The following is a 15,759-nucleotide window of genomic DNA, read 5'->3' on the forward strand; positions in this document are numbered from 1 at the left end:
GCTCGGCCGTGGGGTCTTGAGCGGCGGACGTCTACGAGCAGAGCGGCAAGGACAGCCGGTCGAGTCGTGGGCCGGCACGAGGTCGACGATCGAGCGGATCTCGAAGTCGTGGGTCACGGCGTGGTGAGATCTAATGCGGCGGTGGTGAACGAAGGCTCGAGACCTGCAGATGCGTCGATCGGGCGTGAGGCGGAGGGGCGGTCGCCGATGCGGTGGCGGCAAGGAGGTGTCGAGCGCGGTCGCCGATGCGGTGGAGGGAGACAACGGTGTGGCTCGGGTCACCGTCGCACGGCGCGGCGAGGCCGACTCACGCTTGGCCGGGCGAGCTCGATCTCGCCCGAGATCCGGCGAGGCCGAGCTCGCCCGGCCGGTCGGCGAGCCTCGCCGTGGCCGGGCGAGGCCGCCGGCCCTCGTCGGCCGGTCGCCGGCCATGGCCGAGGGGGCGGCCGGCGACCGGCCAAAAAAGAAAAAGGAAAAAAAAAGGAAAAGGAAAAAGGAAAAAGAAAAAAAAAGAAAAAAGGAAAAATAAATAAGAAAAATAAGAAAGAAAATAGAAAATAAAAATAAAAATATTAAAAAATTAAAATAAATAAAAAAAATTATACAAACTTACTAAACGTGTTTCTATTCTTTTTATATTTCTAAAACGGATTTACCAAACGCGTTTTTTGTTCAAAAATTGTTCCCTGGGAACGAAACACTTTTTTTTTTTTTTTTTTATTTATTTATGTTCCCAAAAACAATTTTTAAATAGAAATGTTACCAAACGCACCCTAAGGATACTAATGAAGACAAAAGTTGATTAGGTAGAATAATAACAATCAATCTCGACAAAAGAAAATCTATAATCCCGCTTGAATGTGATCTCATTATTAATTGCGAATCACAGAAATTTGACTTCTACACTTAGGCATGGAAAAAGGGTTCGCACACCTAGCAAAAGTTTACATTGATACTAATTTCATTGTCTTTTTCATGGTACGCATACGTTTCACCTCAATTTATTACAAAAAAAACCCATTCAGGAGTTGCAGCAAATTCCCTCCAGGCTCCAAAACTCCAGCAGTCCTCAGTAGAATGCTTATAGCTGAGAATGCTCCATCACCAGCTTCAAAGTAAATACTTTTGATCACCTAAAGCGAGGACAAGAAACACTGAGATGAGGATCGAATATCCCATGGACTGTTTCGGACTCCGCATAAATGCCCTAATCCATCACTTTTGCGTGTTAGTTGGGTCAATCTTGATAGTAAAAATCATCTAGAAACGATAAGGATAGGACAATTGCATACCTCGAATGAACTTCACATGACTCCAATTAGGACACTTGTAAAGCATAAGGAATCCCGATTCTAAAAGCAAATTACCAAATGTGCCCAAATTGAGTTCACTAAAGATAGAGATGATTGAGAGCGACTTTGAGAAGATCCAAATTCTTGTATAAAAACTAAAAAAGCCAAAAGACATAAGCACGTTGAAATTGCCATAATAGATTTAGAATCATCAAAAAGCAACATGAAATTCTAGTATGATCCAATGAATGAAGGCTAAAGTACTAAATAGTATAATAAATAGACATAACTCGGCAGAGACAGAAGTTGCACAAAAGATATTTTATGAGCTTATATCCAACAAAGACAAAACTCGATCAATGTTTTCTCAATTGAGGACACAACTAGCCAATGCATATTCAAGCAATTCTTTATCTATGCACAAGTGGAGCACCTCAACTTTGTGTGGCTGTAATATAAGCATCAACGCGAGATCTATCAAAGATAGTTTTGCTGAAGAGGGAAAACATTTTCAGGGGAAAGTCATAGTGACGATGCTCTGTCCACAAAGTTCACGAAATGCATCTCCCCCTACGATGGGAAATTGCATTTTGAGTTATGAAGCCTAGGATTATTCCTAGACAAGTACTCCCACCTTTTCAATAGCATGCTCTCAGTTGGAGAAAACTTAGAATGTCCTGAAGAATTCTATGGGCAAATCACACAACTAGGTGGAGCTGCAAATTTCCTTGCTCTTCATTTAAGCTCGTGCATTGAGCTTTTTGAATTAGAGCGTCACATCCATGAGTTTTACGATCTAGCCTGGAGAATATCAATGGTTGGTTTCACTTCTCAAATTAAAATGGATATTAACATGTAGAATTTAAAAAATGTGACTATAATAAACTCTCTTATTATTATAAGAACAAAATACTCAACATACACCCATCATGGAGCCTTTTCTACTCCACACACCAAATATGAAGCCCTTACTCCTTTATATTGCAGCCAAAGTTGGTGCTTCAACAAACTTTCTAACCTTCCATATTCTTCTAATACAAATATCTATTATTATTTTTTTACATCTAGATGGAGAATTCTAAAGAAGGCCAGAGGTGGTGACTTTGAATTTTTTTTTTTTTAATGATGTGCGACTGAGAAATATGAAGAGAATTCTAGAAGACATAAAATGGGGTACTTTCTTCAAAGGTGCATTAATTGTCTTATTACTGTGACAGTTTGATTTTCTACTTCTGTCTTCAATAGAATAAGTTGCGCTTTTCATCGACGTGCCTATAATGCTATTCTATGAGCCGATCACTCATGAGATAACTAGACTAGTTGGGCAAGTCATTAAAGGATTTTGGTGCAACAGACTTGAGAATTTGACCAGAAAGCGGCTGCTCGACCGTGTTACTCTACAAAGGTTATTGTGGCACAGTTAAAAATCTATCAGAGACCGGAAATATGTTGATTCAACTAAGGTATGTAATTAGGCATGGGTGGTTCCACTTAATTACAAAATTCTCGTTGATCGACACTAAACCGATTTTTCTGTCATTTTGGTACCTTGTGCTCGTATATGAAATCTTGAGATTTTCATGACAATTGAGAGTAGCCAATGAGTCAGAGATGTACATTGTGGTTCAAAAGTAATCAACCATCGGTCAATTGCACCGAAAATTCCCAAAAACTACCCCATAGTTAAGGTCGCACTAAAACCACATCTGACTGAATTTAACTGTGAAATTTATTCCGATTTCAGAAATTGAGAACTTTAAAGTATCACAATTAATTTTAGAAATATTGTTACATCTTTCCAAGGTTCATTGACAATCGAAATTTTTGGTGAAAAAGATTCAAATGCAGCAAATTAAAGGAATGGGAGAGAGGCCATATTTTAAATGGATTTTTGGCCTTTATTATGGAACATTGGGAGAGAGGAATTATAAGGATATAAATGAGGCTTTGTCCTTATTAACTAAGTTGTGAAATGGTAAAATGGAAAAAGAGAAAGCTTCTAGAAATCATGTAAATTCGGAGCTATGTAAACCAATGGGAATTTCATCATCATTTGAGTTTCATTTGGAGGGTATAAGCTTGTTTGGATGTGGTGGGTCACTTGATAATGAAAGGAGCAAGTTTTCCATGGAAAAAAGGACTCATGCCTTGTGGAATTTGGGGAAGTGGTCCCCCATAGTCTTTTTTTCCTCTTCTTTCTCATCCCCATCCGTGTGTTCCTTTTCCCCCCTTGCAGCGTGCAACACTTCATTTTCCTTTTCCTTTCTTTTCCTTTTCTTTTTCCCTTTCTTTTCTCAGCCGTAAAGCCCTTGTATTCTTCCTCATCAAGCTACAATCCATTGTTTCGGCTTCCTCTTGGCTGACTTGCTCAAAACAACAGCAAAAAAAGCAGAGGAGTTCCCTGTTTCGGTTTCGCCAAACCAGGTGCAACAATCGGTCACAACTTGAATTGTCCTTTATGTTCCACTTCTTTTTGTCTTGGCACTTATTTGTGGATCAAACCCCCTCACCAGCAAGCCGGCATCTCACTAGGACAGGCACCATACTAGCTTCCTTGTGTCAAAAATTTTGTAGCTACCTTTATTGGTGTTGTTGCAACACCTCAACTCACCCTTCCTCTATTTCAACTCATCTTCGTCACCAAAGAGCCCAAAACCTCCGCTTGTGTTGTCGTTTAGCTACCGGAACACAAGTGGATTTAAACCAACCCACTAACAAGCGAGCCAACGCTGTCGTGTCATAGCTGTGCCCTTGCGATTGCAACTCCTTCACTGCTCGACTTCCACTGACAGAGGGCAAGCTCTCTCAACCGTGAGCCAAGGGCTTTTCAGCCCTGTTTTAAGTTGAATGGAGCCACTCTGGCGTCTTTGGAGGTCACAGTATAGCTGCTACCGCTAAGTCAGCAACTGTAGCTTTGGATTTCCTTGGTTAAGTAAGTTATTTTCCTAAATTTTAATTAGGGGCTAATTACACCTATTTAGGAGTTTAAATAAATTAAGAATGGTTTAGATTAGATTAAGTATAGCTTAGTGATAGTTTAGAAAAGTTAGATTAGCCTTAGAATAGGTTAGTCTTAGTTTAATTAATGAGATTAGTACCCTAGGAGATGGATTAGTCAAAAACAGAGGCTATTTTACAGAACTAATTCCTAGACGTTTGCTATTTGTCATTTTTGTAGAACAAAATGTATTGCGATTTTGAGGATACTTTCTTCTTAAGAAATGTTTTAAACATCTTCAGCCATCACATATATTTTTCTTAGGATTTTTGGGGATTTCAAAAAAGGTCTCAGCTTCGTTATCTTTAAACATAAACTCGGACTGTATTGGAAATTGTGACATTTAGGGGTTCCAGGGGTTTTTACCAACCCTTAGAGTTAGAATTTTCAAATGGTTTCCTCATAAAAATTGTTTGTTATATCTTATAGTTTAACATACTCAAATTTCAGATCAAACAGACATATTTTAGACCCCAAACCAAGCTAGTTTTGGATAATAGACATTTTGAAAATGGACCTAGTTTTGGTGCTGGATTGAGTGATTTACTGTGCCGAATCTAGAAGGATCTTGGTCTCGGTGTCTTCATGGAAAATGTTCATCTATGTGTCCATTACAATATACTCAAGTTTGAGAATTGTTCGAACTTGTTTGATTGGATTTCTGATGTTAAACTTGAAAGTGCGCAAATAGACAGTTTATGTTGGTTTCGGTTGATAGTAAATTGCAATCGTTCTTAAGGTATTACTTGTTCGAAATTCGCTTGTTTGATGTTGTGAATGAAATATGCAATTGATTATTGAATTATGACATTAAGTGAATGCATACATGACATGATAACCCATCACGAGCCTTCAAGGTCGGACGATGCTCTTTCAAAAAATGCCCTAAGTCAACAAATGCCGGTCGTAGTGGAGGCTGGACCGATACTCTTAATCGGAATGCCGTCTAGATATAGATGTTGCCATACTCGATGGTGCGAGACGATTCTCGGTTGTGCTAGAAGATCGCTATTTGTTGCGTTGGTTAGGGCAAGTGAAATGAAATTAGTTGAGATCCATGAACGATTGAAAGTGAGGAACCTAATTAGAAGACATAATTGTGTGGTGCGGTATGTGACGTGCCATAACAATTTAGTTTGATAATTAGGGGCCCATGTAATTGTGTTGATATTTATGCCTTTACATATACACATGTTAAATATTCATATGATATGTGATCTCGATACTATTATATACGACTTGATTGACACTAACATAGAGGAAAATGTTGGTATTAAGAGAGTTGTGAGAAATGTGATTAGATTGCATGTAAAGTGTACTTTTATCCTAATCAGAATTTAAGGGATAGACTCGCTGAGATGTGATTTCACCCCGTTGTAAACTAAATTTTTCAGGTCCCTAAATGGGAGATTGTCAGGCAAGGAGAAGAGGGCTACATGAAGTGAAGTATGAGTGTCTCGGTAGCTTCTTCCAAATACTGACGGGTCTACCGTCTAATTTGGAGTATGGGTGATTACTCACCCTGGACTATCGAAGAGTCTGGTAGGGTCATAGGGAGGGACTAGGTCCCATGGACGAGGAGCTTGAAGCATAAATAGCTTAGAAGCTCTTCTTTTTACCCTGCACTTGTTAAATGATGAATGCACTCGAATGTCAAATAAGATTGCAAGTACAAGGATGGAGGTATTAAAACTACCCAACTATGAATTGTTTTACCCTGCACTTTATATTGAACATAATTAATTATATAAAAGATAAAACAAAAATTTGTCATGTTGTTACTTTGTTATAATTCAAAAAAGGGGGTTTCAATATATTTAACAACATTTATTTTTCACATAACCGAAAGAGAAGAAGGGAGAGAGTGGCGTGAGTGAATAAGGATCACAGATGGGATTGATACCCACACCTGTTGTCTGGAATAATTAACTAATCGTTAGATGCGTTTTCGTTTGACTGGGATTTGCAATTATTTTGTCTTTTTTGTGAAAAGTTTAGGTAAATTCTAGAAATAACCTCACGAATGGTTCAACAATCCTATTAAAAAAAAAATTAGAAAATTCACCCCTCCTTACTTGAAAATTCTTTAGGGTTCTTTTCAAACTTAATCACTTGAAACTAAAAGTTCAATCTATGTTCTTATAAAAATGATAAAGCTTGACACTGGACAATGATGCAAGTCGACACGAATGTTGAATTACAAATTTCAATCGAGATTACCATCTTAAACTCTTTTCTCCCATTTTTTTTTTTAACATTTTCTCAGTGACAATTGTTTTTCCCTTCCAAAGATATAAGCTTCTAATACCATTTGCTAATATCATGCAAGCAAGCTAAGATTGTCTCATATAAGTCAAATTTATCACGTATAGTATTCAACAAAAAATTCTTTTTCTTTTTTACCTTCTTCCCCCAAAGTTGTCCAAACAATTTGTTCCTCAAGTTTTTGAGGGGTGGTCGAGAAGAAGAGCAGAGAAGTTTCTTGAATTATCCACGCCTGATGAGTCGTCCAACTGAGGAAGAATAAGCATTTTTTGGTAAAGATTTTTTTTTTTTTTTGGTAAAGCGAGGAAGAATAAGCATTGTTCATCCCCAAAAACAAAAATACAATGAAGGCTCTCTGCATTAATCTTCGCGTGGTGGAGTTGTTGCTCAGTCGGAGAGTTTGCCGCCAATTGTCATCGTCATTAGAAAAATCATGCAATCGAGTCAAATATTCGAAAGATCACGGTTAGATTCATTACCAGTTTAAAAAAGATATTCACACATTTATCATTGGATGAGGGGATTATTAACTCTATATATAATTTACTTGCATCCAATAATAAATGGTTACTACATGAAGTGAAATAATTTCTTTCTAAAAGTTCTGACATGAAAATATAGGTGAGGTATCTTATTGAATAGTATTAAGATCCCTGGAGATAGACCTCAAAGTATATTAAGACTGTCTCAAGAAAATTATATCAATAAAATTTTAGAAAGATTTCGGATGAAAGATTATTGTCCAAGTATAGCGCTCATTGTAAATGGTGACAGGTTCAATTTGAATTATTGCTCAAAGAATGTCTAGAAAGGGAACAAATGAAAAACATTCGATATGCTTCCGCTGTCGAAAGCTTGATATATGGTTTGTACTCGACTTGACATTGCATTTGCCGTGGGAATGTTGAGAATCCAGTATGAACCACTGAAAAGTTGCAAAGAAGATAATAAGCTACCTTTGAGGTGCAAAAAGTTATATGCTTATGTATATGTAGACAAAGTTCGTTTCTTGTTTTGAGGCCACCTCGCATAGTGTGTGAAGAATTTCATATTGGGTTTAGAATTGTGGATTCCATTGCTAAGCCATTAAGGATATTTTGTGACAATTCAATTATGGTTTTCTTGGCTAAAAACCACAAAAGTGATAGTCGAAGCAAGCACATTAACATTAAGTATTTAACCATATGAAAACATGTTAAAAAAGTACAAAGTGGTCATTGAACATGTTCGCAATTAATTATTGTTAACTGATTCTTTAACTAAATACATGCTACTAATGAGTTACAAAGATCATGTGGTCAATGTGGGAATTGGTCCTATCATGAAAATTTTCGTCATATGGATGAATTTGTGAAACTCTTATTCATTGTGATGTTTTCTTAATTTTTGGGGTAAACATTTATTTGTTTTGAGAAAAACAATTGGTTTTGACCTAGAATAAACATAAGTTTTATTCATTAAGTTATGCTATCACATATGGACTAGTGAGACACGTTTGGTATATGGAAGACAATAGTCGTTCTCAAAGGACTTATCGTCATAATTCATACGTTTTATTTTCAGTATGAAGTTTTGTGGATTTAGTTAAACATTTTTTCAATAAAATGTCGGGATCAAGTGAAAGAATGTTATATTATTATTAATATGATTCAACATTTAGTTTAATATTACCCACATTAAATTTCATTGACGTTTTGTTATCCTAATCAAATTCTAATAACTATGGCAATTGCCCAATTAAAGAAAACTGTCTTGATGGGAGAAATTATCTATAAAGATTTGAATGAGCATATAAATGGATCATCTAAGCCAAACTCTCTCAAATTTTTGATTATCTGATAATTGAATACGTACCATCAATGTTGAGAGAGCAATTGGGTATAAGTGCCTATTTTCAATAGTTCAAGCTCCATGCATTTGTTTTCGACTTCATTCATTTGTACAAATTTCACATGTTCCTGCATTCAGTCCTGATTATCAGGATCTTTGGTTTTCCGCAAAGTTCTAACATAATATATTCCAGATCAGGGTAAAGTTGCCGGGCTTTCAGCGCAATTTTACAAGCCCCTGGAAATCCTTGCCCTGTAACTTTTGCTTGGCTAGGGCCTCGGCGCGAAGTGCCTCCTCCTTGTTGCAGTCCATTTCATGTGAAGAATCAAAGACACTCTTGCCTGAATACCCTTCAATGTCTCAGCGGTGCTCAAGAACTCATTGCGGCAAAAACCTTGCGACAGCAGTCAACGCGCAAGCAACACCTATAAAAAATCATAATGAACCCATTTTTGAACTCCTCAACCTGATAGAGACTACAATGTAGACGTTCAACCAATAAAAAACTAAACACAGATTCCAGGGAATCAAGCAAAAGCTTATCTAAATTGAACAAAATGAATGACATGCCGGTCAGGCTAAGTTCATGTAGGCACACACATACTTCTTGTTCACTTCTAGAGTTCACATGTTGAAATTCCAAACTCACGTGTTAGAGAGTATTAGGAGAGTTCTGACGCCTATTGACCACGTGTCAGAAAGTGTTTTCTTTTGACTCACTTCCCGTTACACACAATTCACCCCAAGTTTGTCTTTTTTCCTTCTCTTCCAATACGCTCTAACACACGAGTCCAAAATGTGAATTGCTTAATTTATTTCTCCAATTTTTATAGATTATTAGAATGGAGTTGAATTTGTCAATTTAAAACAATGAATGATATTAATAAATTGTGGATTAAAGTTTTTAGTGAAAATTCATTATAAGCTCGTTTTTTATTATTTATTTATGGGAAAGTTTCAAATAAAGACGCAAAGTGGACTTTGTTTTGAAGAAGAATCAAAGTTGATTCATTATCTCAAATAAGAACTTGAAGTAATTAAATCAATTTCTAATACAGACCTAAGCTTGCCGGTCAGCTAAATATTCGCTGGGCCACAAGCGTTTGATATTTCCGACAGCCAAAGTTTGGGCATTTTTGTTCAAAAAAAAAATCTGATGCAAAATTAAGAATCCTAAAACCAAAACAAAAAAGCCCTAGTTTTTCTACGCTCTTCCCTGTTCCTTGTATTCATTCTGAATGAAGTCAAAGGCCCAAATTAAGAATTGAAAAGCAACAAGAAAACCAAACGCTTCTTCCTTTGTTTGCAGAGACACAAATTCTCTATTCGGTTTTTCTCAATTCGTGAATGACATAGCTCGAGCAGCCCATCTTCCGTTCAACCAAGGTCAGTTCTCCCATCTTCTTGGAATTCACTTGTGTTGAAAAGATAAAATATAGACGACGCTCATGTACAGAGATCGACGAGTAGAATGCGACTAAAATTCGATCCCCGTTACCTGGCCGCCAACCATTGCTACTAACGGAAGTGCCTCCTCGAGAGACAACACCTTGCTGTTGTAGTCGCCCAAGTGGTGCACTCGAACAACAAATTTGAAGCTTGTGGACAACGAAACCCTAGAAAGAGTAGACAATGGCGAACAATAGATTGATGCTTGTAAGGAGCAAGAGAGGAGCGACGAGAATCGAGTGAGGAGTGGCGATGACTAGGCAGTGATTAGGTTGAGGAGCAGTAAGGGAGAAAAAAAGAAGAAAATGAAACCATCTAAATGAATAAGCTAAATTTAATTCATTTGGAATTTTCCTTTTTTTTTTTTGCCAATCACAAAAACAAAATTAACCCTATTTTAATCACCCGAAAATATCCGTCAACAAGCTGAGGTCCTTAATTTAGATTACTTGACCACTTTAAATTCTTAATTAAAACAAGGTTCATTTCAGATTCTCATTCGAGATAGAGGGTCCACTTCGGATCTTTTTTTGAGATAAAGTCCGCTTTAGGTTCCTATTTTAAAAAATAGATCCATTTTGAGTTATTATTTGAAAATTTCCCTTCATTTATTTATGAACTTGAATTAAATTAATTTGATTAAATAATCATGAAAATAATAATTTATATATATATATATATATATATATATATATATGAATGTAAATATATATTTAATATACAACGTGTCCTCTTGTAAACAAATATATATATATATATATATATATATAAAATATATATATATATATACAACGTGTCCCAATGTACTAAAATTATTTATTTTTTAAGAAACAACATGTCGACATATTTACCACCGGCCACGGTGGCTCCACTGGTTAAGGCTCTGCTGATCCTCAACGAAGAGGTGAAGGGTTCAAAATCCAGGAAATGCACTAGGTATATTAAGTGTGATTTAGGGGTGGTGGGTCATCTTGCTTAAGTGTCATCTGGGGATTTACGGCGCGGCTGTTGGCTGCAAGCCGGTTCCTCCAACACAAAAAAAAAAAAAAAACATGTTGACATATTTGTCATATTGTGTCATATATCAATGTCGATGCTTCTTAAATTCACTTTCACTTGCACATTAATCACACCAGAACCCACTGGTCACGGATCGGACAATGTTCGGTCCAAAGTGCATTCAAGTTCAATCCACCGGTAACCTCCAAAAGGGGCCCTCACTACCTCGTCCGCCGCATCATCTATATCTATCTAAAATGAAAAAAAAAAATCTCAATTCTTTACTAGTCAGCGTCCGATGTCAGACTTAGCATTCCCACGAATACAAAAAACAGAGAAGTACCATCGAACACCAACACGAACGTTAGAAGTAAATTAAAGAAAGGAAAAGAAAACAAAAAAAGGCGCGAAACAAGTAAGAGCTAAGAAAATACGTGCACGAGCAACGTGGGCTATTAACAAAAAAAAAACAAGGCGCTTCACTCGCCGAGCAGGAAGGTGAAAACCCTAGACATGAACAATAGTTCGAGCTAACGAGGGTCTAGTTTCGAGAGAGGTCAATGTCAAAGTTGCAAAGATAAAGAGTGAAGTAAAGCGATCCAGAGATGAGGAGCGCTTTCGTCATTGGCGAGTTCCATATACGACCTTCAAGTTTTCCAGGATGAGAGAGAGAGAGAGAGAGAGAGAGAGAGAGAGAGAGAGAGTTGGGGAGATGGAGACATTGGAGAGGCACTCGGAGTTTTTCTAGTTTAACGTGGCTTTCACAAATTAATGGAGATAGCTTTTGCAGTTTAACGTGGCTTTCACAAATTAATGGAGATGAGGCTAGCTATTTGGTCCGTGAACACTTCCATCAATTTGCTGCTAGGACCCTCTACTTTTTCTAGTTTTCAATGTTTGGCGCATGACTATTCGATAAATACAAATGATTGCTGCGAGTACTCATGGGTTCGACAACTCGTGCAAATTTAGATTGAAACTGGACGGGCAAGGATAAATTGTTATCGCTTGACCTTAATGTTTGGCTGTTGACGTTTCATGAACACATCGCTTGTGCTTTTATAGGGAGAATTATCAAAAGAGCCACAAACTGATGCAATTATGCAAATTCTATGATAATTTTTTTTTTCTTTTTACCAATTGAGTTTTAAACCTTTTACATCTACATGTCAATTTAATTTATTCAGCCAATTTTAACCGAAAATAACTGACATGGATATCGACCGACTTATGTAACTTGGCTAATGTTGACGTGGGTAATTCTTTTAATCTCTTTTTTCTTTTTCTTTTTTTCCCCTTCCCTTCTTCTTCTAGCCAATCACTAGGCCTCGATGACCAGCCAGAAGCAAGTGCCAACTTGCCAACCTCTGGTGAAGCCGCCTCTATCAGCCACTAGTGAGGGCAAGGCTCAACCTTGCTAGTGGCCAATGAGGTGAAGCTTGCCCCTGTCAATCACCAAGGTCCAAAGACCAGCTAGAGGAAGAAGAAAGGGAAAAAGAAAAAAATGAGAGACAAAAATGAAAAAAAAAATGTAAATGAAAAGAAAAAATTCAAAGAAAGTATTAATAATTATAAAAAATTATTCATGTCAACACCGGCTACACTTATATAGAACGGCCGGCACCATGTTAGTGATTTTAGGTCAAATTTAGCTTGATGGACTAAATTGACATAAATGCAAAAGTATTAGGACTCAAATGGACAAAAAAAAAGATTTAGGACTAAATTGATTAATTTCAATAAGATTAAGACTTTTTTGTAATTCTCCCTATAAAAGGCAAAGCGATATGTCCGTGGAACGTCTACAGCCAATCACTAAGATTAAGAGACAGCAATCACGTTCTTCTTGGCACAAAGCAATGGCTTGTCCGAAGCTCATCTTGTCTTGCTTGTTGCTTCAGTTGATGTTCTCGTTTCTTGTTCTTAAGGTCGCTCACGGTCAAGGTCTCGAAGTAGGGTTTTACCAGAAGGCATGCCCAAATGCAGAGGCAATCGTGAAGGAAGTCATCGGCCAAGTCATGTCCGTCGCTCCGAGTCTCTCTGGCCCTCTCTTGAGGCTGCATTTTCATGATTGTTTCGTTAGGGTAAGTAAGAGAGCAAGCTCACATGCTTCTCTTCCTACTATGCATCCGAAGTTTACCATTTTCGAATTACATGATAATTTGCATGTAACTAATGTTCGGATTCTAAGATGAGTAGTAATTGGCAAAAAAAGAGGGTGAGAAGTTAGATCTTGGGCTTTCATCTGAAGGGTAAATGCATGGTAGGGATGCATAGAGATTCACAAAATTGAATTGCCGGACAACAATTTGATAAAATGAAAAATGTGTATTCGATCTAGTAATATCCTAATAAATGTTATTTGGCTCTCATCATCCTTCTCTTGATTCGTCTTTGGTTACGAACTATTGTCTTCATGGACTCGTGGTTGAATAAAATGCTTTGTTTCTGGGCTTTTCCACAGGGTTGTGAAGGTTCGGTACTATTGAACTCTCCGACCAATCAATCCGAGAAGGATGCCCCTCAGAATCACAACCTTCGAGGTTTCCAAACGATAGATAGAGTCAAAACGGCATTGGAGAAGGCATGCCCCGGCATCGTTTCGTGTGCTGACATCTTGGCCCTTGTCGCTAGAGACGTTGTCGTCGCGGTGCGTGCATATTCATACATCACATCCTCTGTATTTTATTCTCAAATTTGAATCTTTGTTACATAAGTACGACGTTAGTAGAATTCTCAATTTTTGCAAACAATCTGTGTTATGTCCTTGGAAAAACAAATATTAGCCACACGTATAATAGAGAATAAGCACCGACAATTTTTGTTAATGAGAAATGCATTTTTATATAGAATTTGGGGTTTTTTTTTTTTTTTTTTTTTTTTTTTTGTTGTTGTCACTTTAGACTGGAGGACTTTTCTATGACGTGGAAACCGGACGAAGAGATGGGTGTGTTTCTATTTTGGGGGAGGCATCTAACGATTTAATACCGTCTACAGCCAACATTACTACTCTGAAAGCAGATTTTGCAAAGAGAGGCCTCAGCGTGAAGGACCTTGTTGTCTTATCAGGTAACGCCTAATCTCCAATTACTGCTTCACATGCTTTGTAAAATATTTTGGGGAAATTTTCGAAAAGATGTGCCAATGTCCGTACTTAGCTTAGGCAACACAGGTCAAGCTTAGCCATCTTCCCTTTCATTCTTCAGGTGGTCTGTAATTTTCCATGCACTCAGGCAAAATGAAACGAAGTTACTTATGCAATTTTTTTTTTTCTTTTTGATAACCTCAAACCAATTTGGGCTAGGCCGTAGCGATCTCTAAACCCACGAATGAAAGCTCAAGAGGTGGAAGGTATTCCTTTGATCGGGGTACAATCTCTAAAAAGAGATAAGACATAAATTAATCGGGAAAAAAAACTGTAATTTGAGCACGAGATACATAAACACAGTCACCAATACAGGGAGAAAACGTAATTTGTAACGGTGGATCATGCTAATTCTGATTTGCTATTGAGTAGGTGGGCACACCATTGGAACATCACACTGCACTGCCTTCTCCAACCGCCTCTACAACTTCACCGGAAAGGGCGACACTGACCCCACGCTCGACTCCAACTACGTAGCAAGATTGAAGCTCAGTTGCAAGCCGAATGACCAAACCACTCTCGTCGAGATGGACCCAGGAAGCGTGAGGACGTTCGACATCAAGTACTTCGATCTCATCGCAAAGAGAAGAGGCCTCTTTACTTCGGACGCCGCACTTCTTGACGACAGCCAAACCAAGGCATACCTTGACTTTCAAATCAAGACCGGTGGATCCACTTTCTTCAAGGACTTTGGAGAGTCAATGGTGAAAATGGGTCGGATTGGCGTGCTCACCGAAACGTCTGGTGAAGTCAGGAAAGTGTGTTCAAAGGTTAATTAATTGAGGATCGACGAGGAAGACATAGGATTGAGCGTGAATAGATGGAAATAATGGGTTACTTTGGAAAGCGCCCATGTCGATGGCTATGATTACATACGGACAATTCTTCAATATCTTGTTCATTCGCAATAAAATATTTTTGCTGTTTACTTTGTTTGTTGTTATGTATATCATTTATTTTTTTGGTGTTCTTTGTTTTATGATTATTCTCTATTAGGTTCCTCTTAGAGTTTTGACACAGCAAATGTGTTGAGAAAACCTCATAATATTTTTGAAGTTGACAAAATCTTCCATTGTTTATTTTGAATTTGATAAATGCATTAAAATGTTTGCTTTAGGAACTAATAAAAAGAGAAGATTATATCAATCTTGATTATATTCAGGCTCTATCGATTGTTTGTTAAGTATCATGGCTGGAACTTAAAACGGTTACTTTATAGATATCATCAATATTATTGCAGGGATATCATTAGAGCAGCAATGTGGACATCATTAATCTTATACATGAATATCATCATAGTAGATGATCTCCTTAGACTCCACGCTAAAGCTAAATATCATCAAATTACAAAATCTATAATATCATCAAATTACAAATGTCACGACCTAAATTTCTGTTGTGAACCACCTAGAATTTGGCTAATGGATTGTTAAGTTTAGACTTAACTTGGGCTCTTCTAAGCCCATACCAATTCGCGATTTAAGTTCAAGTTCTTAACATGTGATTGATTTTTAATCAAGAGTCACCACTAATTAGTTTATGGTAGGTCGATTAGACACCTAAGTGAAATAATTAGAGAATTATTTAACTCCTACGAACGAGAGACTAAGGGTACGGGAACTTGGTTACACTAGACTTTTCAAATGCCATTTCGGTACAATTTCTTTTTATTTTCAAAAATGTTTTTGCAGGCAGTTTGGATTGATTTTAAATCTATTTCTCTAATATGTGGCGATCATACGGGTGCGCAAATCACCAATTTAACATCCAAGAAAAAACAA

The 15,759-nt window shown here is 37.4% G+C and overlaps 1 protein-coding gene across 1 annotated transcript; it reads left to right on the forward strand.

Annotated features, from left to right (window-relative positions):
• Positions 1–12,647: 12,647 nt before the first annotated feature.
• Positions 12,648–14,906, forward strand: LOC104437647 (peroxidase 27). The gene is made up of 4 exons (XM_010050637.3): positions 12,648–12,917; positions 13,298–13,483; positions 13,737–13,902; positions 14,351–14,906. The coding sequence occupies exons 1-4, from the start codon at positions 12,693–12,695 to the stop codon at positions 14,755–14,757; spliced, it is 984 nt and encodes a 327-aa protein (XP_010048939.2). The 5' UTR covers positions 12,648–12,692; the 3' UTR covers positions 14,758–14,906.
• The last annotated feature ends 853 nt before the right edge of the window (positions 14,907–15,759 follow it).

Source organism: Eucalyptus grandis, chromosome 3, assembly GCF_016545825.1.
Source record: "Eucalyptus grandis isolate ANBG69807.140 chromosome 3, ASM1654582v1, whole genome shotgun sequence".
NCBI lineage: Eukaryota > Viridiplantae > Streptophyta > Magnoliopsida > Myrtales > Myrtaceae > Eucalyptus > Eucalyptus grandis.